Source organism: Lithobates pipiens, unplaced genomic scaffold, assembly GCF_037356315.1.
Source record: "Lithobates pipiens isolate NorthernLeopardFrog02 unplaced genomic scaffold, aLitPip1_a1.2 Scaffold_27, whole genome shotgun sequence".
NCBI lineage: Eukaryota > Metazoa > Chordata > Amphibia > Anura > Ranidae > Lithobates > Lithobates pipiens.
In genome coordinates this window covers 882600-899384 of record NW_027507788.1, presented here as the reverse complement: position 1 = coordinate 899384, position 16785 = coordinate 882600, and the positions used below count along the sequence as shown (strand labels likewise).

At 61.0% G+C, this 16785-nt stretch overlaps 1 protein-coding gene across 1 annotated transcript in view; it reads right to left on the bottom strand.

Annotated features, from left to right (window-relative positions):
* LOC143933386 (ephrin type-B receptor 2-like) overlaps positions 1 to 16785 on the bottom strand; it is a gene marked incomplete in the record, with an annotated part of 42099 nt that overhangs the window by 12132 nt on the left and 13182 nt on the right. The window contains 1 exon segment of the mRNA XM_077456253.1: positions 319 to 443. Coding sequence (XP_077312379.1) covers positions 319 to 443 — 125 coding nt within the window.

Below are 16785 nucleotides of genomic sequence, written 5' to 3'. Positions count from 1 at the left end.
CTCCAATCCATGTAGGTGGTCACTCATCCCTCCAATCCCCACTATACAACAATGGACGGTGGGAGGTCTTTACCCTTGTGACACCCACCAGAGGACTGAAGGGTATGAAATGGAATATATGGGCACCCATAACTATGGAGATGGGGACATGTGACATGGCAGGGTGGTGACACCCATTCCTGACCCTTGTATGTGACACCTACCAGAGGACTGAAGGGACTGAGATGGAATATATGGGCACCCATAACTATGGAGATGGGTACATGTGACATGGCAGGGTGGTGACACCCATTCCTGACCCTTGTATCTGACACTTACCTTCTCATAATACATAAGCTCGTAGTCCAGTATGACCCCATTGGGTTGGTCCGGCTGAGACCAGGACAAGGTGATGCTGTCAACGGCACGGCTGACCTGGTGCATGATGGAGACGGTGGATGGAGCTGGAAGACAGACGAGAGCGCAGAGTGAGGCCCCATAATATGGAAATCACATTTTCTGGGAAAGAAGATTACTGGAGCGGAAAGTTCACCTCTCCCAGTGACGGGCCGTTGACAGTCCGGTTGGCGGCAGACTCGTGGATCTGCACATAGGAACTGTCAGATCTAATCTCAGCGCCTGGCCTAATTTTCCAGGTCGAGTAGCACCTCGCCTGGATGGGTGACCCACCGTCTCTTTACTGACCAATCAATGCACTGTAGGGGGGGTCCGACCCTCGGTAAGGCCCATTGAATGGACAGAGGGGTAGTTGTACTGCGTTTTCTTTGTCTGGGCTTTTCACTTATCTGACATCCATCGGCCATCAGGGCCCGGGGCTACATACTATATACGGCATCCGGGACCTGCTAATTCTCTGAACCATCTATAGCAGCCACAATCCAGACAACCTCACAGGGTCACTGGGAGTGCCGTATGTTGGGTGGTGGCCTTATGTAGTGCAATATATAGTGGCTCTGTAAACCCAACAATAAAGGGCTGCTAAACAAACTTCTGCAAGGTGCTGCTAGTGACGGGTGGCTTGTGGAATCCTCCGGGCCAATTAAATATATGGGTGTCCCCTCACCTTACTGCTGTAAGGTAACAGCATGTAAATATATAACTTTGGGGTCCTTGGTGACCGTCTTGGCGTGGTAGCCCAGGCTCGTGTTGATATAGGTGTCCTGCCTACAGTCAGCGTTTAGCGCCCCCCTTTAATAGTAACCTTTAAGATATGCGGGATGGATGGGTCTTGCCAGTGAACCATAGGTGGAGATTAAGAACAGGAGGGATGCCCCATAGTGTAGTATATTTAAAAGGTGTTTATTCAATTCAAATAGAGCTAGAGAGGTACTCGCATAACAATGAATGAAAGTAAGGCAATGTAAAAACGAGCAGCGAGCTGGATAACGTCACTTCCGGTATCAGAGTCCCGACACGCGTTGGTCATGATCACGTGACTTCATCAGGGAATGACTAGTGCCAGTGTCCTTTTATGTGTGTGTTGATTAAAGCAAATCGGCTGCCATTTTCCCCGAAGTCCCGGTCGCCGGAAGTCAAATAGTGGCCATTTTGGGATCAGTGTGGTCCTCGGAAGTGGGTTGGAGGCCATCTTTTTGGTTGAAAAATGGATAAAAACATCCGGTCAGTGCCCATCAGTCAACAGCACACCGAGCGGAAATAGTACAGAGGCCATTTTTTGGTGGAAACAGGCTGTAGGATGAAAATATCCATGGAAATAGCGGGACTGAAAGGCTAAAAGTGCGGCAAAGAGATGCACGTGTGTCCATGTATAGGCTCAAAAGCAGAAAACCAATAAAAAAAAAACGGAAATAAAAATATTAAAAACGGCACAAAAATAATGGGTAAACAGGGGGGAGCCCAGCGGGAGGAATATCATTCACATGGAAATATCAGAAATATGGCGTCTAAAGAGAACATTTTGGGTCGAGGTCTTGAATGTTCAGAAATGGGCCAATAGTCATTTTGCAGCAATAAAGACATGAAGGGGGCGGCGGCCAGGCCTAGGAAGGAGAGCGATCCTGACACCTCTCCTGCCCCTCGGCATCTTCCCACATTGCTCTGGGCACATCTCTGAATATTTTACACGGAGAGTGAGATGTGTGCCGGCCCAGCCGTTTATTTAAAGGAAGCTTTGTAGATTTTACAGGGATCCTCACGCGGCGGCACATTGCTGGGATGTATGTTAGCAATTACCGTCAAAGGCTGCCAAAAATTCCCCCTACGTGCCGGCACACAATTAGGAGAACGTTTCCTAAACAGTCGGGATGTGAAAACATTCCTTGGAGCAGTTTGGGGCTCATGACAAATAACCTGCACAAATATGGCAGACAGCAGGGGTGGGGGTGGGGGGGAGGGGGGTTGGGGTCACACCTGGGAGGCAGGCAGATTATTGGGATGGTTTTATACATCGTTGTCCTTGGTGACGCACATTGTCAGTTCTCAGTCTACAGATCACCTGTAGCAACTTCATCACGTTGTTACAATCAATATTTCCCAGGAAAAAGGGAAAAATCTCCATCTGACATCCTGTAAGCTTTGCATGAACACGTAACCTTCCACCGCAGAACCGCTCATGTGACCTGGAGGCGCTCATATAGCGTTGGGAAAAAGCAGGGAACACCTTCACCATTATTACCGCTCACTGATTTCTCAATCAATAAACACTGACATCCGACTTTGAAGAAGAGATTTTTATTGAAGAAGAAGGTGTTTATGTGGAAGAAAGCCATGATAGCTGGAGGCCACATCCTGCGGGAAGAGCTGGAAGAATGTCAGAAGATAATGGCGCACAGAAGAGTCTAGCGGTGGAAAGATGGAGGTCATCAGATCATTCCGGAAGGAGGTTACAGGATTCCAGCACAGCACTCAGTCATGGCATAATATTCTGCTCCTCCTTATAAAGATCACCAAACACCTTCTGACATGTGCAGCAAAACGAAAGGAGACGGGCGGTGGTGAAGGAGACGGGCGACGGCGTGGGCGGTGGTGGTGGAGACGGGCGACGGCGTGGGCGGTGGTGGTGGAGACGGGCGACGGCGTGGGCGGTGGTGGAGGAGACGGCGTGGGCGGTGGTGGTGGAGACGGCGTGGGCGGTGGTGGTGGAGACGGCGTGGGCGGTGGTGGTGGAGACGGCGTGGGCGGTGGTGGTGGAGACGGCGTGGGCGGTGGTGGTGGAGACGGCGTGGGCGGTGGTGGTGGAGACGGCGTGGGCGGTGGTGGTGGAGACGGCGTGGGCGGTGGTGGTGGAGACGGGCGACGGCGTGGGCGGTGGTGGTGGAGACGGGCGACGGCGTGGGCGGTGGTGGTGGAGACGGGCGACGGCGTGGGCGGTGGTGGTGGAGACGGGCGACGGCGTGGGCGGTGGAGACGGGCGACGGCGTGGGCGGTGGAGACGGGCGACGGCGTGGGCGGTGGAGACGGGCGACGGCGTGGGCGGTGGAGACGGGCGACGGCGTGGGCGGTGGAGACGGGCGACGGCGTGGGCGGTGGTGGAGGAGACGGGCGACGGCGTGGGCGGTGGTGGAGGAGACGGGCGACGGCGTGGGCGGTGGTGGAGGAGACGGGCGACGGCGTGGGCGGTGGTGGAGGAGACGGGCGACGGCGTGGGCGGTGGTGGAGGAGACGGGCGACGGCGTGGGCGGTGGTGGAGGAGACGGGCGACGGCGTGGGCGGTGGTGGAGGAGACGGGCGACGGCGTGGGCGGTGGTGGAGGAGACGGGCGACGGCGTGGGCGGTGGTGGAGGAGACGGGCGACGGCGTGGGCGGTGGTGGAGGAGACGGGCGACGGCGTGGGCGGTGGTGGAGGAGACGGGCGACGGCGTGGGCGGTGGTGGAGACGGGCGACGGCGTGGGCGGTGGAGGAGACGGGCGACGGCGTGGGCGGTGGAGGAGACGGGCGACGGCGTGGGCGGTGGAGGAGACGGGCGACGGCGTGGGCGGTGGAGGAGACGGGCGACGGCGTGGGCGGTGGAGGAGACGGGCGACGGCGTGGGCGGTGGAGGAGACGGGCGACGGCGTGGGCGGTGGAGGAGACGGGCGACGGCGTGGGCGGTGGAGGAGACGGGCGACGGCGTGGGCGGTGGAGGAGACGGGCGACGGCGTGGAGGAGACGGGCGACGGCGGTGGAGGAGACGGGCGACGGCGGTGGAGGAGACGGGCGACGGCATGTAGTAGTATTGGAGGAGACAGGTAGCTTTGGAGGATGGCGAATGGTAGAATTGGGTGATGTGCAGTAGAACTGGTGAAGATGGGTGATGATGGTATGTCGTACAATAAGAGGAGACAGGTGATGGCGTGTGGTAGTATGGAAGGGGATCTGTTATGACGTGCCATACAACGGGAGGAGAGAGCTGATAGGGTAGAAAATGGAGATGACAGAACTGGAAGGTCACCTGAAAATTTTTTGGAGGCTGGTGTGAAAGAAATGGAGATGTAGAAGACACGAGGGACAGAAGTGGAAAGTCTCTTGAAGAAGATGAGAGGAAAAAACATGGAGGAGACTGAAGAGCGGAAAATGGGAATAAGAAATGGATTTACAGGACAAGACGTGGAAATTGTACAGGAAGACATGACAGATGATGGACAGAACTGAAGGTGTAGAGAAAAAGATCAGAGATAATGGACAGAGCTAGGAGTAGCTTTAGAGAAAGATCAGGGATGATGGACAAAGGTTGAGGAGACGTACAAGAATTGATATGGACTGAGGCTGAACTGGAAGAGATCAGGAACAATGGGCAAAGTTGGGGGAGACATAGAAGTGATAAGGAATGGTGGGCAGAGCTAGAAGTAATGAAGAGATCAGGGACAATGGAAAATTGGAGGAGACAGAGGAAGAGATCAGGAATGATGGACAGAGATGGAGAAGAGGAAGAGATCCGGTATTATGGACAGAGATGGAGAAGAGGAAGAGATCAGGAATGATGGACAGAGTTGGAGGCGATGTAGAGGAAGAGATCCGGTATTATGGACAGAGTTGGAGGCGATGTAGAGGAAGAGATCCGGTATTATGGACAGAGATGGAGGCGATGTAGAGGAAGAGATCAGGAATGATGGACAGAGTTGGAGGCGATGTAGAGGAAGAGATCCGGAATGATGGACAGAGATGGAGGCGATGTAGAGGAAGAGATCAGAAATGATGGACAGAGATGGAGAAGAGGAAGAGATCAGAAATGATGGACAGAGATGGAGAAGAGGAAGAGATCCGGTATTATGGACAGAGATGGAGGCGATGTAGAGGAAGAGATCAGGAATGATGGACAGAGTTGGAGGCGATTGTAGAGGAAGAGATCAGGAATGATGGACAGAGATGGAGGCGATGTAGAGGAAGAGATCCGGTATTATGGACAGAGTTGGAGGCGATGTAGAGGAAGAGATCAGGAATGATGGACAGAGATGGAGGCGATGTAGAGGAAGAGATCCGGAATGATGGACAGAGTTGGAGGCGATGTAGAGGAAGAGATCCGGTATTATGGACAGAGATGGAGGCGATGTAGAGGAAGAGATCCGGTATTATGGACAGAGTTGGAGGCGATGTAGAGGAAGAGATCAGGAATGATGGACAGAGTTGGAGGCGATGTAGAGGAAGAGATCAGGAATGATGGACAGAGTTGGAGGCAATGTAGAGGAAGAGATCAGGAATGATGGACAGAGTTAGAGGCGATGTAGAGGAAGAGATCCGGTATTATGGACAGAGATGAAAGGTCATCTGATGGGGGTTGTGAGGAGATGATGGAGACTAGACTGAAGGAAGGGAAGAAAGTGTCTAGAAAACGATTATAAAGAATTATGATCTGAACTGACACAGGAAGTGCGTTCAGAAGGATTATTTCTAATAACACAACGCACAGCTGTTGAAAAGATAACAAATGGATTTGGTGAACTACTTTGATGTCGCCATTGAATAACAGAGATTGGGGAAGAGGAGAGGACTTAGAAGGTAGGAGCCACTTAGGGGGTTAATCCACCCCAGGAGGGCTCTCCTCAGCCTGGTCAGACCAATCTGCCATCACCCGATATGCAGGGAATGGGGTCATCTTCTCGCCCTGTGATCTCATTCCAGGCCGTAGTGTGGAGAATGACTTTGTTCTGCCTGTGTGACAGCAACGAGACTCAATCAAACCCGGAAAATTTCCCTAAATCCCCAGCGTCACGGTCCAATCATGCCATACATGGGGAACTAAATGCCCCCTACAGACAGCTCAGAGCAATCTCCATCCAGGAAGAGATCCTGTCCAGCTCCTCTCTCTATGGAAAATCTCAGAGGACAACCCCACCTCTCGGGAACATCCGAGGACAAGTGATGGGAGTACCTGGATGTGTGTCAGAGGGATGGCAGAGACAATGGAAGTCTGTAATGTACTGGGAATGGAAGTAGCAGCAAGATCTTTCCTGTATGTGACAAGAAGGTTGGGGCCCCGTCTTGTCTGGGCCCCCAGGATGAGACGTGCGCTCAGCGTCTCGCTGTGATTGATGTGGAATGGCAGCCCGTGCCTAGAGGGTTTGCATGTAATCAGTGCGGGTTGCGGACATGGCCTGTCAGTCGGGCCCCGGGGCTTCTCTCTGCCTTGTCCAGGTGTTCACTTCCTCACCTGCCTGTGATTATGGCTGGAAGCCGAGACAGCTGAGCGCCATCCATGGTGTGCAGCGAATGACCCCCAGAGGCCGCAGACTGCACAATTGTTACAGACGGGATTTTCACCTTATCTCCTCCATCTAACAAACCCAGCGAGAAACACACAAAGCAGCCGGGGCACTTTCTCAGGTTTCCCCCATGATCCTCTCTGTCTGCAGGGTGATATAACACTGCTCCAGAGCGCACATTAAACTGCGCGCCCCCCGTCCCCCCCTCCCCGCAGCTGCTGCAGACTCCCTCCACCAGCGCCTATGCGGCCTTCCACCACCGGCCTGACCCACCCGGCACCAGATATTGGAATGGATTCTATTAAATTACACCCTACAGAGAACAGACACAAATCTGACAATATGGCAGCAGAGCTCGTCTCGCTCACGGGGAGACCACGGAGGTGGGGGGGGGGGGGGATGGGGCGCGCTCACAGGGGGAGACCACGTGGGGGGGGAATGGGGCGCGAGCTCACAGGGGGGGAGACCACAAGCTCACAGGGGGAGAGCACGGAGGTGGGGGGGCCCCGCAAGCTCACAGGGGGAGACCACAGAGGTGGGAGGGGGGGGATGGGGCGCAAGCTCACAGGGGGAGATCACGGGGGGGAATGGGGTGCGAGCTCACAGGGGGGAGACCACGGGGGGGGGGGGCCGCAAGCTCACAGGGGGAGACCACGGAGATGGGGGGGGGATGGGGCACGCTAACAGGGGGAGACCACGGGGGGGGAATGGGGTGCGAGCTCACAGGGGGGAGACCATGGAGGGGGGGGGCCGCAAGCTCACAGGGGGAGACCACGTGGGGGGGGCCCCGCAAGCTCACAGGGGGAGACCACCAGGCGGCACCCTCACAGGCTGCTGTTCGAGGGCAGTTCATAGAGCACGCTTAGTTGGCGCACTCACAGCCCTTCAATAACGCATTTCTTCTATTTTACATATCTGGTCACCAGCTTCTGAAGACGCCGATCATTTACAGAACCCGATGTCTCTGGGTGCCACACACCCTACCATCCAATTGTACAATTTAAATTTACCAATAGTTCTATAGTTTGGGGAGCTGACTGGATTCACATTGAAGGGAGGATGTTTAGATCCTACAATCACGTTGTAATATGTGTGGTCGGGTTTCTGATTAAACAATATATGTGAAGATAGTAAATACCACTACAATGTATCTGGTACCGGTGATGCCGATTGGGTGACACTGGACAGTCCCAACATTGTAAATGAGAAGTTTTCTCATCCCACGTAAGACGTGCAGAAATTCCATCTCTCCCACCGAATTTCCCGGTGACATCGATCTGATAAATAGTAGATGGGTTGGTTGGCGAGTTAACCCCCCGCTGACTGGACAGGAACGTCGGGCCACAGAAGTGGCAGCTGGACCCCTCGTCCCCTCCAAACTCCTCTCTCATCATCAGCAACTTGAAATGAAGGAGAGAGAACAGCTGCCGGGCCTTCGGACTCCTCGCCGGATCCCCCTCTGACACCATCCGCGTCCCCCAGGTGTCCGGTTACCAACCTGGGAGAAGACGGCGTAATACCAGCCACCAGCCGGGAATTCTGGTATTTTTCAATTACTTCTATAAAAGAGAATGCAGAGATCGGGAGAACAGGGAAGCCTGCGGGATAGACAGGCCCAATACAAGGAGGAAACATCCAGAACATGAAGGAAAAGGACCAAAGCCAGCATGAGGGGGGGAGACCAGGAGGAAAGGAGAGAAGACATGGCACCTGGGGGGGGGGGAGGAGGAGAAGACATGGGACCCGGGGGGGGGGGGAGGAGGAGGAGAAGACATGGGACCCGAGGGGGGGGGGGAGGAGGAGAAGACATGGGACCCGGGGGGGGGGGGGGAGGAGGAGAAGACATGGGACCCGGGGGGGGGGGGGGGGAGGAGGAGAAGACATGGGACCCGGGGGGAGGAGGAGAAGACATGGGACCCGGGGGGAGGAGGAGAAGACATGGGACCCGGGGGGGGGGGGGAGGAGGAGAAGACATGGGACCCGGGGGGGGAGGAGGAGGAGAAGACATGGGACCCGGGGGGAGGAGGAGAAGACATGGGACCCGGGGGGGGGGGAGGAGGAGAAGACATGGGACCCGGGGGGGGGGGAGGAGGAGAAGACATGGGACCCGGGGGGGGGGGGGAGGAGGAGAAGACATGGGACCCGGGGGGGGGGGGGAGGAGGAGAAGACATGGGACCCGGGGGGAGGAGGAGAAGACATGGGACCCAGGGGGAGGAGGAGAAGACATGGGACCCGGGGGGGGGGGGGGAGGAGGAGAAGACATGGGACCCGGGGGGGGGGGGGAGGAAAAGGACCAAAGCCAGCATGAGGGGGGGAGACCAGGAGGAAAGGAGAGAAGACATGGCACCTGGGGGGGGGGGGAGGAGGAGAAGACATGGGACCCGGGGGGGGGGGGAGGAGGAGGAGAAGAAGACATGGGACCCGGGGGGGGGGGGGGAGGAGGAGGAGAAGACATGGGACCCGAGGGGGGGGGGGAGGAGGAGAAGACATGGGACCCGGGGGCGGGGGGGAGGAGGAGAAGACATGGGACCCGGGGGGAGGAGGAGGAGAAGACATGGGACCCGGGGGGAGGAGGAGGAGAAGACATGGGACCCGGGGGGAGGAGGAGAAGACATGGGACCCGGGGGGAGGAGGAGAAGACATGGGACCCGGGGGGGGGGAGGAGGAGGAGGAGGAGGAGAAGACATGGGACCCGGGGGGGGGGGGGGGGAGGAGGAGGAGAAGACATGGGACCCGGGGGGGGGGGGGAGGAGAAGACATGGGACCCGGGGGGAGGAGGAGAAGACATGGGACCCGGGGGGAGGAGGAGAAGACATGGGACCCGGGGGGAGGAGGAAAAGACATGGGACCCGGGGGGAGGAGGAAAAGACATGGGACCCGGGGGGAGGAGGAAAAGACATGGGACCCGGGGGGAGGAGGAGAAGACATGGGACCCGGGGGGGGGGGGGAGGAGGAGGAGAAGACATGGGACCCGGGGGGGGGGGGGAGGAGAAGACATGGGACCCGGGGGCGGGGGGAGGAGGAGAAGACATGGGACCCGGGGGGAGGAGGAGAAGACATGGGACCCGGGGGGGGGGGGGAGGAGGAGGAGACATGGGGACCCGGGGGGGGGGGGAGGAGGAGGAGAAGACATGGGACCCGGGGGGGGGGGGGGGGGAGGAGGAGGAGAAGACATGGGACCGGGGGGGGGGGGAGGAGGAGGAGAAGACATGGGACCCGGGGGGGGGGGGGGGGGAGGAGGGAGGAGGAGGAGGAGGAGGAGGAGGAGGAGAAGACATGGGACCCGGGGGGGGGGGGAGGAGAAGACATGGGACCCGGGGGGGGGGGGGGGGAGGAGGAGGAGGAGGAGGAGGAGGAGGAGAAGACATGGGACCCGGGGGGGGGGGGGAGGAGGAGGAGGAGGAGAAGACATGGGACCCGGGGGGGGGGGAGGAGAAGACATGGGACCCGGGGGGGGGGGGGGAGGAGGAGGAGAAGACATGGGACCCGGGGGGGGAGGAGGAGGAGGAGGAGGAGGAGGAGAAGACATGGGACCCGGGGGGGGGGGGAGGAGGAGGAGAAGACAAGGGACCCGGGGGGGGGGGAGGAGGAGGAGGAGAAGACATGGGACCCGGGGGGGGGGGGGGGAGGAGGAGGAGAAGACATGGGACCCGGGGGGGGGGGGGGAGGAGGAGGAGGAGGAGGAGAAGACATGGGACCCGGGGGGGGGAGGAGGAGGAGGAGAAGACATGGGACCCCGGGGGGGGGAGGAGGAGGAGAAGAAGACATGGGACCCGGGGGGGGGGGAGGAGAAGACATGGGACCCGGAGGGGGGGGGGAGGAGGAGAAGACATGGGACCCGGAGGGGGGGGAGGAGGAGACATGGGACCCGGGGGGGGGGGAGGAGGAGGAGGAGGAGGAGAAGACATGGGACCCGGGGGGGGGGGGGGAGGAGGAGAAGACATGGGACCCGGGGGGGGGGGGGGGGGGAGGAGGAGGAGGAGAAGACATGGGACCCGGGGGGGGGAGGAGGAGAAGACATGGGACCCGGGGGGGGGGGGGGGGGGGGGAGAGACCAGGAGGAAAGGGGGAGAACACATGGGACCCGGAGAGGGGGGGGGGGGTAAGACCAGGAGGAAAGGGGAGAGGACATGGGACCCGGGGGTGGAGAAGACATGGGACCCCGGGGGGGGGGGGGGAGGAGGAGGAGAAGACATGGGACCCGAGGGGGGGAGGAGGAGGAGGAGAAGACATGGGACCCGGGGGGGGGAGGAGGAGAAGACCAGGAGGAAAGGGGAGAAGACATGGGACCCGGAGGAAAGGGGAGAGGACATGGGACCCGGAGGAAAGGGGAGAGGACATGGGACCCGGAGGAAAGGGGAGAGGACATGGGACCCGGAGGAAAGGGGAGAGGACATGGGACCCGGAGGAAAGGGGAGAGGACATGGGACCCGGAGGAAAGGGGAGAGGACATGGGACCCGGAGGAAAGGGGAGAGGACATGGGACCCGAAGGAAAGGGGAGAGGACATGGGACCCGGAGGAAAGGAGGGGGAAGAGAAGACAAAATGACCAGTAGAACAGAAATGTACAACCAGACCAAAGGGGGGGGGGGAGGGTGACCAAAACTAAGAGAAAAGGGGAGAGGTCACTGGACCAGAACCGGGAAGGGGGGGGGGGTGGAGGAGAGAGGACAGGGGACCAGAGGCGGGAGGAGAGGGGACCAGAAGCGGGAGGAGTGGGGAAGAGGAGATGGGACCAGAGGCGGGAGGAGAGGGGACCAGAGGCGGGAGGAGAGGGGACCAAAAGCGGGAGGAGAGGGGACCGGAGATGGGGACCAAAAGCGGGAGGAGAGGGGACCGGAGATGGGACCAAAAGCGGGAGGAGAGGGGAGAGGAGATGGGACCAAAAGCGGGAGGAGAGGGGAGAGGAGATGGGACCAAAAGCGGGAGGAGAGGGGAGAGGAGATGGGACCAAAAGCGGGAGGAGAGGGGAGAGGAGATGGGACCAAAAGCGGGAGGAGAGGGGAGAGGAGATGGGACCAGAAGCGGGGGGAGAGGAGATGGGACCAGAAGCGGGGGGAGAGGAGATGGGACCAGAAGCGGGGGGAGAGGAGATGGGACCAGAAGCGGGGGGAGAGGAGATGGGACCAGAAGCGGGGGGAGAGGAGATGGGACCAGAAGCGGGGGAGAGGAGATGGGACCAGAAGCGGGGGGAGAGGAGATGGGACCAGAAGCGGGGGGAGAGGAGATGGGACCAAAAGCGGGGGGAGTGGAGATGGGACCAAAAGCGGGGGGAGTGGAGATGGGACCAAAAGCGGGGGGAGAGGAGATGGGACCAAAAGCGGGGGGAGAGGAGATGGGACCAAAAGCGGGGGGAGAGGAGATGGGACCAAAAGCGGGGGGAGAGGAGATGGGACCAAAAGCGGGGGGAGAGGAGATGGGACCAAAAGCGGGGGGAGAGGAGATGGGACCAAAAGCGGGGGGAGAGGAGATGGGACCAAAAGCGGGGGGAGAGGAGATGGGACCAAAAGCGGGGGGAGAGGAGATGGGACCAAAAGCGGGGGGAGAGGAGATGGGACCAAAAGCGGGGGGAGAGGAGATGGGACCAAAAGCGGGGGGAGAGGAGATGGGACCAAAAGCGGGGGGAGAGGAGATGGGACCAAAAGCGGGGGGGAGAGGGGAGAGGAGATGGGACCAAAAGCGGGGGGAGAGGGGAGAGGAGATGGGACCAAAAGCGGGGGGAGAGGGGAGAGGAGATGGGACCAAAAGCGGGGGGAGAGGGGAGAGGAGATGGGACCAAAAGCGGGGGGAGAGGGGAGAGGAGATGGGACCAAAAGCGGGGGGAGAGGGGAGAGGAGATGGGACCAAAAGCGGGGGGAGAGGGGAGAGGAGATGGGACCAAAATCGGGGGGAGAGGGGAGAGGAGATGGGACCAAAATCGGGGGGAGAGGAGATGGGACCAAAAGCGGGGGGAGAGGGGAGAGGAGATGGGACCAAAAGCGGGGGGAGAGGGGAGAGGAGATGGGACCAAAAGCGGGGGGAGAGGGGAGAGGAGATGGGACCAGAAGCAGGGGGAGAGGAGATGGGACCAGAGGCGGGAGGAGAGGGGAGAGGAGATGGGACCAGAGGCGGGAGGAGAGGGGAGAGGAGATGGGACCAGAAGCGGGAGGGGAGGGGAGAGGAGATGGGACCAAAAGCGGGAGGAGAGGGGAGAGGAGATGGGACCAGAAGCGGGAGGGGAGGGGAGAGGAGATGGGACCAAAAGCGGGAGGAGAGGGAGAGGAGATGGGACCAAAAGCGGGAGGAGAGGGGAGAGGAGATGGGACCAGAAGCGGGAGGAGAGGAGATGGGACAAGAGTAAGAGATGAGGGAAGAGGATACAGAATCAGGAATAGAAGAAAACGTGGAGCTGGATTCTATGCTCACAGGCCTAATGAGAATGATATTAAACTCTCGCTGATCCTAAGAGCTTATAATCTAAAGCCAAGCAGCAATTACTAATGGAAGGCGGTTTGGTTTCAAACACTCGACGTTCGGGATCTGGTTACATTTCTCCATTGTGATACATTCACAGAATGGAGGGATTAGTAGGGAGGACAATGGATGAGCAGCCTCTCCCTGCAACCATCTCTACCCTTCCTAATCCCCTCTAAATGAGCGGAGTGACAGGGGCTCGGCTGTGTGGAATGACGACCGAAGAGTCATGTGACCGCATTACTGCGCGGTTAACTTTCACTGGGCCATAAAGCTTTCAGTCAATAAATGCTACCAGTGTATGGCTTTAAGGAGAGGTGGGGCATGAGATGGCAGAGAAGTGATGGCACCGTCAGGGGATGGTGCAGGGAAGAAGAGTGACAGCGTCAGAGGACGGCGCAGGATAGAGGGAGGACGGCACAGGATGGGGGGGGACGGCACAGGATAGAGGGGAGTGCGTAGTCAGGGGAGGGCGCAGGATAGAGGGGGCGTCAGTCATCAGGGGACGGCACAGGATAGAGGGGTGATGGCTTCATCGCTAGGGGACGGCGCAGGAAAGAGGGGGGGTGTCGTCAGGGGGACGGCGCAGGAAAGAGGGGGGGTGTCGTCAGGGGGACGGCGCAGGAAAGAGGGGGGGTGTCGTCAGGGGGACGGCGCAGGAAAGAGGGGGGGTGTCGTCAGGGGGACGGCGCAGGAAAGAGGGGGGGTGTCGTCAGGGGGACGGCGCAGGAAAGAGGGGGGGGTGTCATCAGGGAGACGGCGCAGCAAAGAGGGGGGCGTCAGGGAGACGGCGCAGCAAAGAGGGGGGGCGTCAGGGAGACGGCGCAGCAAAGAGGGGGGGCGTCAGGGAGACGGTGCAGCAAAGAGGGGGGGCGTCAGGGAGACGGTGCAGCAAAGAGGGGGGGCGTCAGGGAGACGGTGCAGCAAAGAGGGGGGGCGTCAGGGAGACGGTGCAGCAAAGAGGGGGGGCGTCAGGGAGACGGTGCAGCAAAGAGGGGGGGCGTCAGGGAGACGGTGCAGCAAAGAGGGGGGGCGTCAGGGAGACGGTGCAGCAAAGAGGGGGGGCGTCAGGGAGACGGTGCAGCAAAGAGGGGGGGGCGTCAGGGAGACGGTGCAGCAAAGAGGGGGGGGGCGTCAGGGAGACGGTGCAGCAAAGAGGGGGGGCGTCAGGGAGACGGTGCAGCAAAGAGGGGGGGCGTCAGGGAGACGGTGCAGCAAAAAGGGGGGGCGTCAGGGAGACGGTGCAGCAAAAAGGGGGGGCGTCAGGGAGACGGTGCAGCAAAGAGGGGGGGCGTCAGGGAGACGGTGCAGCAAAGAGGGGGGGCGTCAGGGAGACGGTGCAGCAAAGAGGGGGGGCGTCAGGGAGACGGTGCAGCAAAGAGGGGGGGTGTCAGGGAGACGGTGCAGCAAAGAGGGGGGGCGTCAGGGAGACGGTGCAGGAGAGGGGGGGCGTCAGGGGACGGTGCAGGAGAGGGGGGGGGCGTCAGGGGACGGTGCAGGAGAGAGGGGGGGGGCGTCAGGGGACGGTGCAGGAGAGAGGGGGGGGGCGTCAGGGGACGGTGCAGGAGAGAGGGGGGGGGCGTCAGGGGACGGTGCAGGAGAGAGGGGGGGGGCGTCAGGGGACGGTGCAGGGGAGAGGGGGGGGGGCGTCAGGGGACGGTGCAGGGGAGAGGGGGGGGGGGCGTCAGGGGACGGTGCAGGAGAGAGGGGGGGCGTCAGGGGACGGTGCAGGAGAGAGGGGGGGGGGGGCGTCAGGGGACGGTGCAGGAGAGAGGGGGGGGGGGGGCGTCAGGGGACGGTGCAGGAGAGAGGGGGGGGGGGGCGTCAGGGGACGGTGCAGGAGAGAGGGGGGGGGCGTCAGGGGACGGTGCAGGAGAGAGGGGGGGGCGTCAGGGGACGGTGCAGGAGAGAGGGGGGGGGGCGTCAGGGGACGGTGCAGGAGAGAGGGGGGGGGCGTCAGGGGACGGTGCAGGAGAGAGGGGGGGCGCGTCAGGGGACGGTGCAGGAGAGGGGGGGGGACGGTGCAGGAGAGGGGGGGGGGACGGTGCAGAGAGGGGGGGGACGGTGCAGGAGAGGGGGGGGGGGACGGTGCAGGAGAGGGGGGGGGGGGACGGTGCAGGAGAGAGGGGGGGGGACGGTGCAGGAGAGAGGGGGGGGGACGGTGCAGGAGAGAGGGGGGGGGGCGTCAGGGGACGGTGCAGGAGAGAGGGGGGGGGCGTCAGGGGACGGTGCAGGAGAGAGGGGGGGGCGTCAGGGGACGGTGCAGGAGAGAGGGGGGGGCGTCAGGGGACGGTGCAGGAGAGAGGGGGGGGCGTCAGGGGACGGTGCAGGAGAGAGGGGGGGGCGTCAGGGGACGGTGCAGGAGAGAGGGGGGGCGCGTCAGGGGACGGTGCAGGAGAGAGGGGGGCGCGTCAGGGGACGGTGCAGGAGAGGGGGGGGTGCGTCAGGGGACGGTGCAGGAGAGGGGGGGGGACGGTGCAGGAGAGGGGGGGGGACGGTGCAGGAGAGGGGGGGGGACGGGCAGGAGGGGGGGGGGGACGGTGCAGGAGAGGGGGGGGGGGGGGCGGTGCAGGAGAGAGGGGGGGGACGGTGCAGGAGAGAGGGGGGGGACGGTGCAGGAGAGAGGGGGGGCGTCAGGGGACGGTGCAGGAGAGAGGGGGGGGCGTCAGGGGACGGTGCAGGAGAGAGGGGGGGGCGTCAGGGGACGGTGCAGGAGAGAGGGGGGGCGTCAGGGGACGGTGCAGGAGAGAGGGGGGGGCGTCAGGGGACGGTGCAGGAGAGAGGGGGGGGCGTCAGGGGACGGTGCAGGAGAGAGGGGGGGGGCGTCAGGGGACGGTGCAGGAGAGAGGGGGGGGGCGTCAGGGGACGGTGCAGGAGAGAGGGGGGGGCGTCAGGGGACGTGCAGGAGAGAGGGGGGGGCGTCAGGGGACGTGCAGGAGAGAGGGGGGGGCGTCAGGGGACGGTGCAGGAGAGAGGGGGGGGCGTCAGGGGACGGTGCAGGAGAGGGGGGGGTGTCAGGGGACGGTGCAGGAGAGGGGGGGGTGTCAGGGGATGGTGCAGGAGAGGGGGGGCGACGGTGCAGGAGAGGGGGGGGCGTCAGGGAGACGGTGCAGCAAGGGGGGGGGCGTCAGGGGACGGTGCAGGGAAGGGATGGCGTTGACGTCGAGATACTATAGAGAGTATGAAGGGTTGGGTTGTGTCTGGTAGTAAATGCTCCTCGTTGTTTCGGGACAGATGGGAATTTCTGAAGTCCATTTATCTATTATTGTTAAAGGAAAAATCTGGTGAAATGAAGAGAAGAGTCTCCACATCTCTCATCCAATGAGGAACGACTCCGGAGATAAGTGCAGCCCCCCAGGGGACGAGGCCGGCAGGTCTGTACATTACATGACATTTCCTACGCCTCAGCGACCCCTCACATCCCTTTCTTCTCCTCACAACGTCGGGCAGTGAGACGCGTACTGAGTATATACCGTATACACCGACATTCACTCACACTGCTAATTGCAGCAGAGAGCCCGGGGCACCCCCAGAGATGGACATAATGATTGGATGTCCCCCCCCCCCCCCGGGGCACCCTCTGACCCGACACCCCCAGAGATGGACATAACGGTTGGATGTCCCCCCCCCCCCCCGTAGCCCTCTGTATGGATGTGTGATGGTGTAGAGGATACACGGCCTCCTCCGGGGTG